The sequence below is a fragment of the Triticum dicoccoides genome, chromosome 3A (assembly GCF_002162155.2).
Source record: "Triticum dicoccoides isolate Atlit2015 ecotype Zavitan chromosome 3A, WEW_v2.0, whole genome shotgun sequence".
NCBI classification, from domain to species: Eukaryota; Viridiplantae; Streptophyta; class Magnoliopsida; order Poales; family Poaceae; genus Triticum; species Triticum dicoccoides.
Genome location: NC_041384.1, coordinates 709,736,675 through 709,751,797, shown reverse-complemented (window position 1 = coordinate 709,751,797; position 15,123 = coordinate 709,736,675). Strand labels below are relative to the sequence as shown.

Here is a 15,123-nt window from a genome sequence, read left to right as displayed (position 1 = left end):
TAGCTGCCTTAAACTCCATCCTCTAGATACAACAATGGCTAACACAAGTCTGATAGTTGCAGCTTTCACAACGGGACTAAAGGTGTCCTCATAGTCAATGCCATAGTGTTGCTTAAAGCCCTTTGCAACTAGACGTGCCTTATATCTGTCAATGGAGCCATCTGCCTTCTTCTTAATTCTATACACCCATTTGCAATCAATAATATTTTTACCTCTCTGATTTGGTACAAGATGCCAAGTCTTATTCCTCATGAGCGCAGAATACTCCTCATCCATTGCCTTTTTCCATTTAGGATCATCCAGTGCATTCTTCAACGATGTTGGTTCTCCTGAAATACACAACATTCCATATGGTATAGTTCCATCTTTCCTAATTTTAGGATTCCGTATACCTTTCTGTAGCCGGGTCATAACACGTGAAGAAACCTCTCGCTGCACCGCTGGTATACTTGCCACAGAAGATCCAGGAGAATCTGCTGATGCAGTGGACTGATTTGTCGTCATATGCGCAGGGGATCCTGTGGCTTCTGGTGTGGCTGCCCCTCCTGCAGGCACTGGCGCAGAGGATCCGCCACCCGACCGCGACTGGAGGCGCGCGTGGTGCGGAGAGGATCTGGTCCCGCCGCTGGTCCCGTCTGACGCTGGCGCGTGGGGCGAGGGGGATTCGGCCCCGCTGCTGGTCTCGCCTGAAGCTGACGCGGCAGCACGGGAGTGGCCCGCCCTGGATCCAGGACTGGAGCCATCAGGGGCTTGATCCGAGGCGGATGCGGTCGCGTGATCCGAGATCTGCGCGCGTGCAGGGGTGGCAGGCGCCGCCAGATCTTCTTCGTCATCTGTGCCAGCTTCGTCTCCTTCCTCAGCATGAAATATAGGATCAAAACCAGCCATATTTTCGAGATCTTGGTCATTTTGAGCACCGTTTTCTCCAGGGACCTGCACATGCATAAGAGAAAGACTAGTACCAGCAGGAATATCATCACATTGGTTAGTATAATTGTTGTCGCCCCCATGATCAAAAGACCAAAGATGTGAAGGAAGAAGAAGAATTTCTTTGCGGAGAAGTGCACCAGCATTAGGATGAAGGGATGCAAAGGGAAACACGGACTCATCACATACAACATCTCTGGATATATACACCCGACCAGTAGGAACATCAAGGCACTTAACCCCTTTATGCATGGGGCTATAGCCTAAAAAGACACACCGTTTTGAGCGGAAAGCGAGTTTGCGTGTGTTGTAAGGCCTAAGATTGGGCCAACAGGCACAACCAAAAATACGAAGAGATGTATAGTTGGGTGTGGCACCAAGAAGTCGTGTAATGGGTGTTTCAAATTTGATAACTTTACTTGGAAGCAAGTTGATGAGATATGTAGCAGTTAAGAATGCTTCATCCCAAAATTTAAGCGGCATGGAAGCATTTGCTAACAAGGCAAGCCCCATATCAACTATGTGACGGTGCTTTCTTTCAGCGGATCCATTTTGTTGGTGAGCATGAGGACAAGATACATGGTGTGATATGCCAAGCTTTTGAAAGAAAGAATTTAGTTTTTCATACTCACCACCCCAGTCACTTTGCATAGCAATGATTTTAGAGTTCAGTTTGCGTTCAACAAGATTTTGGAAATTGAGGAAAACTTGGAATACATCAGATCGCTTTTTCAACAGATAAATCCAAGTAAATTTACTATAGTCATCAATAAAACTTACATAATAGGAAAATCTACCAACTGAAATAGGAGCTGGCCCCCATACATCTGAAAAGATAAGTTGTAAAGGGGCAGTAGACACACTAGTAGAAATTGGGTAAGGTAATTGATGACTTTTTGCTTGTTGACACGGGTCACAAACTAACTCACTACTAGGCTCATAAGAGAGTTTATTTTTGCTAAGAACATATCTAACTATGACTGAAGATGGATGACCTAAACGACTATGCCACCTTGATGTAGATAGCTTGGTGACAGTATTTGCTTGTTTATTGGACCATGAAGATGATGATGATGATGATGATATGAGTGGGTAGAGTCCTCCCACGCACCGTCCTCTAAGAATGACTCTCCTTGTTTTCAAGTCCTTAACCAAGAAAAAATAAGGATAGAACTCAATAAGAACATTGTTATCAAGAGTGAATCGATGAACGGAAACAAGATTTTTAGAGGTTTGAGGAACATGCAAGACATTGGTCAAGTGTAAATTTTTCACGGGGGTTTTAACAATTGAACTGCCAATGTGTGTGATATCCATACCAGAACCGCTTGCCGTGCGAATTTGGTCGCCTCCATTGTACTTCTCCCGCATCGTCAACTTGTCAAGTTCACCTGTGATGTGGTTTGTTGCTGCACTGTCGGCGTACCAGTTGGTGTTCACGCCATAGGAGGCTGCATGCGCTTGCTTTTCTTCCTGGTCGTTTTCTTCATAACGCCACCAGCAAACTCGTGCACCTCCTGGATGGTGTCTGTAGCATATCTGACATTCTGGATAGTCATGCTGTTGCTCACGAGCCTGCTGTTGCTGTTGCTGTCGAGGACGGCCTCTGAATCCGCCGCCTCCATTGGAGGAAGACGACTGTCGGTCACCGCGGTCACCACGATCACCACGGCCACGGCCTCTTCCTCCACGCCCGCGAGATCTGCCACGGGACTGGCCACGGCCTCTGTAGACCGCATTAGCGGATGAATAGAACCCGCCTGAAGATGAGTCGCCTAGCATCTCCATCCTTTGATCAAAGGCAGCAATCTGGGCAAAAAGATCGTCGGCTGTGATGATGTTTTTGACAGCGCTGATCGCCGCCACCACGGGGTTGTAGTCGCGGTCCAGTCCAGCCAGAATATAGTCCACCATCTCCGGATCAGATACGGGACGACCTGCAGCAGCTAGTTCATCCCCAAGACTTTTCATCTTCGCCATATACGCCGAGCTTGACATCGAGCCCTTCTTGGTATTGGTGATGGCGATTCTCAGATTAGTAATCCGAGACTGAGATTGTGAGGCGAAGAGATTTGTCACCGTCGTCCAGAGCTCAAAAGTGGAATCTTTCCCAACAACTTGTGCAAGAATTTCTGGAGACATGGAATTGAGAAGGTATGATAGAACCTGCTGATCTTTGGTGATCCAGGGTCCGTATAGGGGATTCGGCTCTAGGGCCGTGGTCTTGTCTGCCTTCGTGATCTCCACCATCTTGGGTGGAGCGGCATCGGTGTTGTCCAGGAGCCCCGTCACCTGCGCGCCTCGCAGGGCTGGGAGGACCTGCGTCTTCCAGAGGATGAAATTACCTCTTGCGAGCTTCTCAGACGGCGGTGATCCAAGGTTGAGGGAGACGCCGGCGGAGGAAGCCATGGAGACGATGATGTGTGGTTTCTAGGGTTTTGGATTGTGGCTAGATGTATGAGAAGAGGTGGCTCTGATTACCATGAAAGATATGAAGCGTTCCTACTCCATCGAGGGAGCCGCGTGGTAGTTTATATTGATGCGTGACCGAAGCCTGGCTTGACGTACAAGGTTATGACAGAAAGAGTTTGGGTAGAATACAAGAGAAGGAAGGAGGTTGAGATTACAACTCTATATTCTAACAGCCGACGTCGTGGATGAGGCCGGAGGGGACGAAGATGTCGGGGTAGGTGGAATGAGCGCGCCCTGGAGAGGACGCCGAGGAGGACCACAGGGACGCAGAGCGGACTGGACCCCGGACGGCAGAGGCGGCGTCGGTGGGCAGCACCGAGCCCTCAGCGTCGGAATCGTTGCCGCGCTGCGATGGAGGAGCCGAGTCGTTGTCCGAAGAAACGGGGCTGGAGGGCCGTGGGGAGTGGGCGAGCGGCTTGCTGAGGGTGAGGTGCTGGGATCCGATCCAGAGGACGTTGGGCTCGTCCTCGCAACCCTTGGGGACGGTACGCGGGCGGGGGTGGCCATGGCGGGGTGGTTAAGGAAGCGAAGGCGTTGGAAGGCGAGAGGGTGGTTGGAGGAGCACTCGAAACTGCGGTGCCCTGAGCCGCCGCAGCGAGAGCAGCGCACTGGGTCGCGGCGAGACTGGACTAGGTGATCTCTAGCTAAGCAGCGAAAGCAGAGAGGGCGGGAGCGAATGCGAGGAGGGAAGGAGAGGTGGGCACAGTAAAAAGGAGCTGGAGGATTTGGGTGGGATCGCGGGGCGGGGGCGGAGCGGCAAGGGCCGTCCAGCGGCTTTTGCGGGGATAACAGGGCGTCGCAGTAGGACGGCACGGAAGCAGAGGCCGCGGCGATGGGACTGAGCTCGGGGCTCGTGAGCGGCGCAGCAGAGGGAGGCGTTGAGCTCTCGAGCGCTCTCGGGGTAGGCGGGACGTAGGACGTACTTGGCTGGTAGCATGGGTTCACCACCTCTGAGCCGTGCACCGGGGTTTGGGAGAGGGTGGGCGTATGCGGGCGGTCCAGGGAGGACAAGAGGGGTGGTAGGTTTGCATTAATTGCTGACTGGGATGGGGTATGGGGAGGCAATAATGCTACACCTACGAAAGCTTTACGTAAGGTTACGTGATGACTAGGAAGCGATTTGACGTGGCCGCAAAAGCCCGCGCACGCGCTGAGAGAAGGCTAATTAAAGAAAAAAAGGATAAAAGATAAAGCAGTACGTGCCGCTATTCACGCAAGAAAAAACAGAAACAGAGAGGCAGTCCGTTTTTCTTGATTTGCCAGATCGCCGCCGCCTGCTTTCGATCGCCGCCGCCTGCTGTCGATCATCCAAATTCCTCGAGGACTGGGAGGAGCCGAGGTTCAGTGTCTGCATCGTTCTTCCAGCTTTTCTTGGTCAAGTCAATGCATAGCTTGTGTGCTTCCGCTGTTTTTTAGTTTCTGTCAAGTCATCGGCACAGGGCGGCCTCTGCTTCTTCGCCTCCGTCGGCGCTGCGGCCGCCGTCTCGTCCATGATCAAGTTAATTAATAGCTTATGTGTTTCCGCTTATGTGCTACTCTTGCTCTTGGGTTCTTGTGAATGTTGGCATATTTCATCCAATTGTATTTCATCTACCTTTTATCATTTTTTATTAACATTCCAGCATTTAGGCCACTTCGTTACAGTTTTAGTTTTGCCTTCAAATGACAATAATTAATTTTTTCATGATTATAGGAATGGATGATGGAACGGTTGGTGTTCAAGAATCAAGTGACATGTGTATTTCAAGCGATGATGATGGCATTAAGCAACAAAATGAACGCTGCGCAGAACTTGAACATGAACATAGCGAAGCTCAACCAGATGCATTAGTTGCAGAACCTGAATTGGGGATGGCCTTTGACACCGAGAATGAGGTGCGAGAGTATTACATCAAATATGCTAAAGCAAAAGGCTTTGGTGTGACGAGAAGAAGTTCACACAGTGATGATAATGGGCAACTGAAGTACCTTACACTTTCTTGCTCTCGCTATGGTAAGACTCAATCGAAGTCAAGAAATATGTTGAAGCCAAATCCTACAGCCGGGATAGGATGTAAAGCTAAAATTAATATTGCACGTGGTCCGGATGGGAAGCTTCATCTTTCAACGGCGATTTTGGATCATAATCACACATTGAGTCCACAAAAATCTCGGTTATTCAGATGCAATAAAAAGTTAGATTTCCATGTCAAGAGAAGGCTTGAGCTGAATGACCGCGCTGGAATACGAGTAAACAAGAATTTTAATTCATTTGTTGTGGCAGCAGATGGTCATGACAGCCTGACTTTTGGTGAGAAAAATTGTCGCAATTTTCTAGAGAAAACTAGAAGGTTAAAACTTGGTAGCGGTGATGCTGAAGCGGTTTGCGACTATTTTGTCAAAATGCAATCTGCCAATCCAAATTTTTTTAGTGTCATGGATGTTGATGATGAATCCCGACTTAGGAATGTTTTTTGGGCTGATGCCAGAAGTAGAGCAGTGTATGAGTCTTTTCATGATGTCATTACTTTTGACACGACATATTTGATGAACAAATATGATATGCCTTTTGCTTGTTTTGTTGGTGTGAATCATCATGGCCATTCAGTGCTACTTGGGTGTGCTTTATTATCAAATGAAGATACTGCAACATTTGTCTGGTTATTTCAAGCATGGCTTACATGTATGTCAAACCGTCGACCAAAAGCAATTATAACTGATCAAGCAAAAGCAATTCAGAATGGTGTGGAAGAAGTTTTCCCGAAATCTCGATACAGATGGTGCTTATGGCACATAATGAAGAAGATACCCGAGAAGTTGGGTGGGTATGATGAATATGATCACATAAAGGTTGCCATTGGCAACGCAGTTTATGATTCATTGACAATTACAGAGTTTGAAGTTGCTTGGATGCATATGCTTGAGAAGTATTGTCTTGCTGATAATGAATGGCTCAAAGGGCTTTATGAACATCGACACCGCTGGGTTCCAGCATTTGTGAAAGATGCCTTCTGGGCAGGTATGTCTACTACACAACGCAGTGAGAGTATGAATGCCTTCTTTGATGGATATGTTAATGCAAAAACTACATTGAAGCATTTTGTTACCCAATATGAGAATGCTCTTCGTGATAAAGTTGAGAAGGAGAATATTGCTGATTTTAATTCCTTCTATTCAACTATACCTTGTATCACACGCTTTGACATCGAGAAGCAATTTCAGTCGGCCTATACAAATTCGAAGTTCAAAGAATTTCAAGAAGAGCTAACAGACATTATGTACTGTGATCGAAAGTTAATACAAAAGCAAGGGGCAATAGCAACATATGAAATAACCGAGGATGTGTTAATTGACAAGGAAAAAGGATGGAGAAAAGATATTGTGTACCATGTATATTTCAATGAGGAAGAGTTTGAAGTTAAGTGTTCATGTCGCCGCTTTGAGTTCAGAGGTATTCTCTGTAGGCATATATTATGTGTGCTCACTCACATGAAAATAAAGGAGGTTCCTCCACAATACATCCATGATCGGTGGAAAAAGAATGTGAAAAGAAAGCATAACTTTATCAGATGCACATATGGCGGCATGGAAGACACACCTGTTGCAAAACGCTTTGATAGATTGTGTGAATCTTTCTACCCAATTGCGGAGATAGGCGCCATGTCAGATGCTTCATGCAATTCTTTGACTGAAAAGCTTCACGCTCTCAAAATTGAGTACTCTAGCAACTCAATTTCTGAAAATGACAAGAATCAGGTTGGCACACAGGAAGATGCGCCATCGGATGGGAAGACAACAAGTAAAACTATTCGAAGTCCAATACCTGTTAGATGTGCTGGACGTCCTCCTTCATTGAGAAAGGAATCGAAGGTTGATAAGCTTATTCGTCAAGCAAACGATAAGAAGAAGAAAGCTGAACAAAGGGACAAGAAAAAAGCAGAACAGGAGAAAAAGAAAGCTGAACAAAGGGACAAGAAAAAGGCAGAACAGGAGAAGAAGAAAGCTGAACAGAAGGTATTGTTGCATATGTTACATTTGTTCATAAGCTACTTTTTTCTTCTTCTAAAAACTCACAATTTTTGCATTTATTTCAGGCTCACTCCACAAATTTAAACAACAAAAGGTGCAATAATAAAAGAAAACAACCAGAGGATGATATTGTACAACAAGATGTTACGGATTATGCGGTATCTAATTCTTGTTCTCCATTGTTCAACAATATTATTTTCATCTGTTCTTTGTAGTTAACAGATTTGCAATTTGAAACAGAGTCAGGAAGGTGTTTATTTGCAAGGTGGAGCTTCTAGTAGCATACCTGAGGTATCTTTGGATCTCATCTTTTTATTTATAGTACACTTGAGAAATCCATGTCGTTATATGAATTTATTTGGAGCAGGGATCATTTGAGGTGGGCACTACCACTGGCAACATAAATCCAACACCAACAGCTGCAATACCATATGGAGGTTCATCGACAATGGTTATGCCCCCAATTCTAGAAGAATATACAAGCATGTTGTTTCAAGTTCAGCAAGGATCGACTCCAATGTCCGGTCCTACAGAATTACACTTTGATGGAACTGGAGGGCTGAACAATACGACGGACCAGAGTTAAACATGATTTATGTAATTTGAAGATGTTGGATACGAAAATTCCGATGCACTTGGCAATGTAATAGTTGAAAGGCACTCGTGCACTAGCGAGTAAACAAATCTATGTTTTATCATTTGATTTTTCCCCTAAAGTACTATAACAGAATAACAGATACAGAATTATTATACATTTGCAATTTTCATTGATATCTGTGTGGGTAACTCCCATGATTGATAGCTTCCAGTTTATCACACATGATTGGGAGCTTTCTATTCAAACTGTTTGTTTCAAGCATATGCGCACACATTACAAGCATGCTGGAGATTGTATGTCCTTCTTTTCATGTGCTTCAGGAATATGTAGTGTAAGGAGGCTTCCATGTCAACCTTGTCTAAATTGACAACAACTTGATACTCCCTCCGTAAACTAATATAAGAGTGTTTAGATCACTATTTTAGTTGTCTAAACGCTCTTATATTAGTTTACAGAGGGAGTACTTTTTATTTGTCATTTTGAACAATCAATGGCAGAACAATGGTACATAAGGATGTATGTTTCCTTTAATCTTTCCACAACTGAAACCTTGTATATTGATTTCATTGACACAAGGTCAGATCTTACAACAGCACCAATTCAAATAACTTGAAGTACAGTCTACAATCAACAAAAACTACATAAGCAATATCTATTTGGAACTTGCACATTCCAGTTTCGTCTCTTCCAGTGACACAAGCCTAATCTGCAACCTTCTCTCTTATGATTTGGTTAAACTGCACTTCATGTTTCTTGTCGAATTGCAGATAGTAGTAGGCTGGAGTGTCTAGCCGTCTATAGTCCTCTCCCTGCAAAACTGAACAAAATTCAGACTTTCACAAAATTCAGAACAAGAGATGGCAGAACTGCTAAGCTACCGTGTTCAATCTTGTACCCCGTCGATCTGGTCCAGCCGGCCGGGGCTGAGAACATCCACCTCGCCCCACTGCACGTTCAGGAGATCAGCTGGGAGGGGATGAGATCATCCAGGCCGCCACACCAAGAGAGAGTACGCCGCGCTAGGGTCGACCACAGCGCCGCCTCGCTGCCTCGGAGGAGCCGGCGTTGACGCTGCTGACGATGAGTACATCACCTCCCCGCATCGCACGAGCCAGCAATGGCGCATCCAACGAGGAGGAGGCCGCTGCAGGGGATCTCGCCGCGTCGGGCCGCCGCAGGGGATCTCGTTGCGTCGGGCCGCTGCTGCAGGGGGGCCGATCTGTGCGAGTCCGTCGTCGCCTGGGCGTCAGGCCGCTGCTCGCCCAGCCGATCTATGCGAGTCGGCCGTCGTCGGGTGGTTGGGAGAGAAAGGGATGGGATTACCTTTTTTCCCACCGCAAGTTTTTCTCGTTCTCGCGCGGCCTCGTTTCTTTTTTCGTTTCCTTCTTTCTCGCGCAGGCTTTTGCGGCCACGTCAGATCGCTTCCTAGTCATCACGTAACCTTACGTAGAGCTTTCGTAGGTGTAGCATTATTGATGGGGAGGGGTGGCGCATGCCTGCAAGTTGGTGCCGGAGAGGGCTGCATGTGAGGGAGGGGGAGCGGGAACAGGGGAGAGAAGGTGGGGGAAGTGACAAGCCCTCAGTCTGCCGTTCACCTCGCCGTGCGTGCTCACCGAGAGCTCTCAATTCTCATACGCCGCCCGTACTTTCCACGTGAGTAAACAACTCAAGTAAGCGAGCGGCTGGAGGAGGAGGAGGCAAAGCAGGAGGACATCCTAAGATAGACGAAGTCATGTGGGACCGAGTGACAAGGGAGAGGGCAGCGTGCTGGTCCGTGGCAGCCAAGTTAGCAAGCTGCATCGATTCAAAATTTGAAAGCAAGGCTGACTTGGCGCAAGGAAAATATTAGCCTGGTAGTGAAGGATGAAAAAGCTAGAATTGCCAGAGAAGAAGTGGTCTAACGTCAACTTAACTAGACATGCACTTGGTTTCGCTACTGCTGAAAAAAAAGCTTATCCAAAGAAGTGAGTGTTTAAGAGGATCAGGTGGAGCAGATTGGTGTGGGACAACCTCTACTTTGAATCTACCCAGGATAAGGGATCGAAACTTAAGCCCATGACGTAATTGACGAACCTGAACTGGCGGCCGAGGCTGGCCTGTCGTAGCTCGATGAAGCAGGCGGAAAGCCCTCGTCGGAGCCGGCACAAGAGCGGCCGCCGGAGGCGCGGGCGATCGCTGCTCGGGCAGCGAGAAGCGCACGTCAATCCCTGGCCTTCTGAGGTCGCCAAACAACAGGATGAGATCAGCGACCCCTCTGTTAGCCACAACGCGGGAGAACTCGTCCTCCGCGACGACGGCGGAATGGAACTAGCGAGGATTGCCACCAAACAGGCAATGGAGGATGAGGTAGCAGAGCACGGGCGAGATGGGCAAGGGAAACTGGAAGAAGGTGACTGTAAGCGGGCAGGAGGGCGGAGCCGGAGCCGAAGGAACTGTGGTAAAGGATTTTAGCCTCGTCCAAGCTGCATTTTCGAACTTGAGCCCAACGGAGTGGTGCAACAGCAGGACGTCGGAGAGAGGTTTGCAGAAAAGGGGCACGGATGGCGGTAACTGAGCATGAACAGTTGGATCATAAGGGAGGAAACAAAGCGAGAACAACCGCCGGTGAAGGGCTTGACAGAGGAGGACTTTTTGCACTAGATTGGCGCGGGGGACTGAAAAAAGGAATCTTTGGTCAGAGAGCAGGCGCACATTGAAGCATCTAGCGACCCCCCCGAGGAAGGCCTGCAGAAGGGCGCCAGCGAGCAGCTCGTCGAACCAGAGCTTAGAGGAGGAGATGCGGAGACAGACTAGGTGGTCGGAGGGGACGAAAGCGGCAGCAGGGAGGACGGCGGGGTCGAGCCGATCCCCCTCGCACAGGCCGATGAAGTGGCGGAGAGACTCCTGCGCGAGACGAACGTAGCTGGGGGAGGCGTTGGAGGGGAGGGTGGCCGGCGGGGCGGAATGAGGGGAGGGAGGGGGGAGAGCAGCCATCGATGGAAAAATGCCCCTTCACCCTTAGAAACGGCTTGCCCTCAAGCCGGTGCTCGCGGGAAACTCTGCTTCAGAGAGACCTTGTCTTCCCATGTCGTCATCTCCACGGAAGTGTCTTTCCACTTGACCAAAACTTGCACTAAGGAATCCAAGCCTCGGCGGATCACATGCTGCTTTAGAATCTGTTCAGGAAACTGAAACTGAACATCAAGGGAGGGGAGGTGTGGAAGCACTTGTTTGTCCGGTGTCAGTACTTTCCTCAGCAACAAAACATGGAATACCGGGTAGACACGACTGGTCGCCGGCAATGCCAGCTTATGGGCCACCTCTCCGATGTGTTCCACAATCTCAAACGGTCCACAGAACTTGAACTCTAACTTATGGTTTGCTCAGGGTGCAAGGGACGACTTCAGGTACGGTTGGAGTTTCAAAAAAACAAAGTCCCCAACAACAAACTCCCTGTCAGAATGGTGCTTGTCAGCATGAGATTTCATCCGTGGTTGTGCTCGCAACAGATGCTGATGCACTAAATCCAAGATAACCTGAAGATCATCGAGCGACTGTTGAAGGTCAGAAGACTGGATCGAATCATCAGGTGTGAGCCCAAAGTGACGCGGAGCATGCCCATAGATGATTTCAAAAGGAGTCTTGCCCGTAGCACAATGGAAATTAGTGTTGTACCAGTATTCACAGAGAGGGACCCATTTAGCCCAGCGAGAGGGATGTGCACTTACAAAGCAGCGAAGAAAACATTCAACCTGTTGATTGACTTGCTCTATTTGGCCATCATATTGGGGATAACGAGCGGAGTTCGTGCGCAACAGAATGCCCGAGCGCTGGAACAACTCCTTTCAAAATGTGCTTGTAAATATACGATCTCGATCTGAGACAATGGACAGGAGCATGCCATGCAAACGATAGGCCGAGTTGAGAAAAGCTTCAGCTACTATGACTGCAGAGAAGGGATGATGCAATGGAACAAAATGCCCGTATTTGGCATAGATTCAAATAGCCCGCGGAATAGCCGCGATAGCTGCGCTATAGCTGCCCGGGAGCCTCGCCGCTAAGCTATGGCTGTTGCCGCGAAAACCTCAACATATCCCTCTAAATGGCAGAAAAATCAGCAAAAACCTCTTGAAATCATCTCTCCCACCAGAAAATTTTCTGCTATTTGCCGCTATTGCCCGCTATGGCGGCCCCTATAGCTGATGGGAGAGGCCGCCGCGAAATCATTTCTCCCGTGATTTTAATCTATGGTATTTGGAGAGCTTATCAATCACCACGAGCAAGCAGTTGTACCTCCCAGAAGTTGGCAAACCCTTGACAAAATCCGTTGTGACCATTTCCCAGTGACTGTTGGGCACAGGTAGCGGTTGCAACAATCCAGTGGCGTAGCCTGCTGGCAGGTTAAGCATTGTTGAACATAGGATTTGATGAACCCTCTCATTCCTTGCCAACAGAAAAGATGTCGTACCCGGAGGTAAGTCACTGGAAAAACCAGAGTGACCGCCTAAAGGACTGTCATGAAAAGTTCCAGCAATAGTAGGCTGCAACTGAGGATCAGAACCAACCCAAATACACTCGCCAACACGCAAAATACCAGCCTTGATAGTTTCTGCAAAAGTTCAATGCAAAAACTGTCCAGAGAATAACTGTGTAGTATGTCAGTGAGCCAAGCAGGTTCCGCTGAAGACACAACATGTAACTCAGGCAAAAAACTAGCTCCATTGTGTGTTTTTCTAACAAAGCATCAACAACACCATTCGCATACCAGTCGTGCGTGGCAAAAATTTAGGCAACGACTCAGCTCATTCCTGCAACCCGTGGCGCGGCGGGTGGCGGAGGAGGAGCGCGCGTGAATGCCACTTTTGTTCTCATCCTCATAGATATGGAGAAACAACCTCCCTTATAAGGAGGTCTAACTCCTACTAGATGAGCAGTATGGGACTAAACTTTAGTCCCACCTCTCCTTTTAAAAAAAAAACTTAAGTCTCACCTCTTGCCTTGCATGAATGTACTAAGTGGGCCTCTATGATTTATTAGGAATTCTAAAAATGCTATTGGGCTGGCAAAAAATAGACTAAATGCCAGCATAAAATCCTGAAAATTTGACAGTATCATATTTAAATTTCTGCACACGACTGTCGTATACAAAGTCGGATTCAAACATTGTGTATATTTATATGATGTAATATATTTCACAAGGATAGCTTTGTTGTACACAACTTTTGAACAGAAGGCCCGCTGTGCTGTACACTGCCAATATCGTGATTTGAGCAATAGCTTGAGCACCCATCGTCATCTAATAGAGATATCTTGGCTGGCTGAAAGAGACAAAGTGGATGCATCTACAACTAGCCTGACAGCAAACCTTTTTGTTTTCTCTAGAGATGCGCTGCAGCTGAACATGCAGACAATACCTGAAAAATCGGAACATCATGTATTTTTAGAAGCACATCCAAGATGAAAGGTCAACAACATTATCTGGTTGGATAAGAATAAACTTTATGGTAAAGAGCATTTCAATGATACTGCTTAAGATTTGTGTACCAGATCATGGCTCTTAGTCCTAAAATCGTAGGTGAATATTGATTACAAAAGAAATTCTTACTTGCTGCCATTACAAAAAATGAGGCACTCTCCTTGCTTTCATTTTATTAGAATGAAACCTGAATGTGTGATTTCTCGGATGCAAGCACAGTAGCAAAGCATCGGACTTAGTCCAAAAACAGCTGGACAAAAATAGCGATAGCCACAGGTCGGCCAGAGCTCAAGCTAAATCAACATCCAAATAAATGTCGCCAAGCAGGAGCTTGCAGAACCTATTCAGAATCATCCAGTGAAAGCAAGTGTATACCTACAATTAAAAGTTACACGTATTAGAGTTACATATATCAAGAATTGGTGAGATGAATCCATGCATGTACACTAGACCATTATTATTGATTTTAAAGCATTATTTTTTAGGGAATTTAACGCATTGTTAGAATGTGGACCGCAACAAGTAAATTAATTATGAATAAGAATTAGTAATGATTTTAGAAAGTTTAACTAGACATCAAAGTACAGTTTCGATTTAAGATCAATAAAGTGAATCAAAAGAACACACAACAAAACATAATATACTCCAGGCATGTACATTAACTCGCTCGCAATCATTTTTCAGGTACAAGTCATAACATTCATGCACAAATCTTACTTTATAGCCTGCAGGAGATATGGTTACTGTTTACTCTTTGCCTGATTTCAAGTCCATTGGTGCAATTCGGGAAACTGGCAGATGGGAAGAAACGTAATACTTTGGATAATCGAATAGGAGATCATACCTTGATACTTCAAGCTTCAAAAGATGGCCGTCTTATTTGCGATGGTTGGGTTGACATTGCTCGGACCTAAAGCACGCTCGGTGCTACATGTCCATGCTCGCCGGCGGCGCAGCCGTTTCACGGGAGAGGAGGGGTGCAGGCGCTTGTACGATGCTGGAACTAGGTACAGGACACAGGGAAGAAGAGATCGAGTGGCCCAACAGAGGAGGGGAGGGATGGGAGAGAGGCGACGGAGCAAATTGCTAACCCTAGCTAGCAAATCGCCGGCGTACAGTTACAGAATGGAGCAGAGCAAAGGGAAGAAGTCGATGGGATCTTGGCAGGACTGCTCTACGGAGTTGAATGACGTTGCAAGGTCCATTGTGTGAAATGTACCGGCAGCCACCTTATACTAACATCCAACCCATCTGTTCTACATCCAGTGGACCAGAATCGACCGTCGCATCCGTAGCACCAATCCGGCTGGTGCACATGATATGTTCCCTAGGCTTCAAACCCTTGTGGTGCATGCTCTATCTTTATTAAAGGCCCCTGAAAGTCCCACCCTTCTAGTTGACTTGCATTCTAGCGCTCATCCTCCACACTCCACAAGCAGTCATCACTTTCCACATTGTGAGGGGCTAGGACGGCAGGCCGCGACCACTGCTTTTCTATAATGGGCACGGCGGGAAGATTACGAGGGAGCAGCGGTGGCGGGCCGTCGTCGCAGTAGGGGAAAAGGTTGGGGGCGTCGATGTGGCCAGACACGAAGGACGGACCGTGGAGAGCGTCCTCTTGGCCCCAAGTTTTGGGGGGAAATGTGGTTTTTTTTTGAGTGCT

The 15,123-nt window shown here is 47.3% G+C and overlaps 1 protein-coding gene across 1 annotated transcript; it reads left to right on the top strand.

The window, feature by feature from the left end:
- The first annotated feature begins 5,094 nt into the window (after positions 1-5,094).
- Positions 5,095-7,993, top strand: LOC119273038 (protein FAR1-RELATED SEQUENCE 6-like). Its single transcript, XM_037554353.1, has 4 exons — positions 5,095-7,392; positions 7,473-7,565; positions 7,648-7,698; positions 7,775-7,993. Exons 1-4 carry the CDS (start codon positions 5,095-5,097, stop codon positions 7,991-7,993), a joined length of 2,661 nt encoding a protein of 886 aa, XP_037410250.1.
- Positions 7,994-15,123: the final 7,130 nt, after the last annotated feature.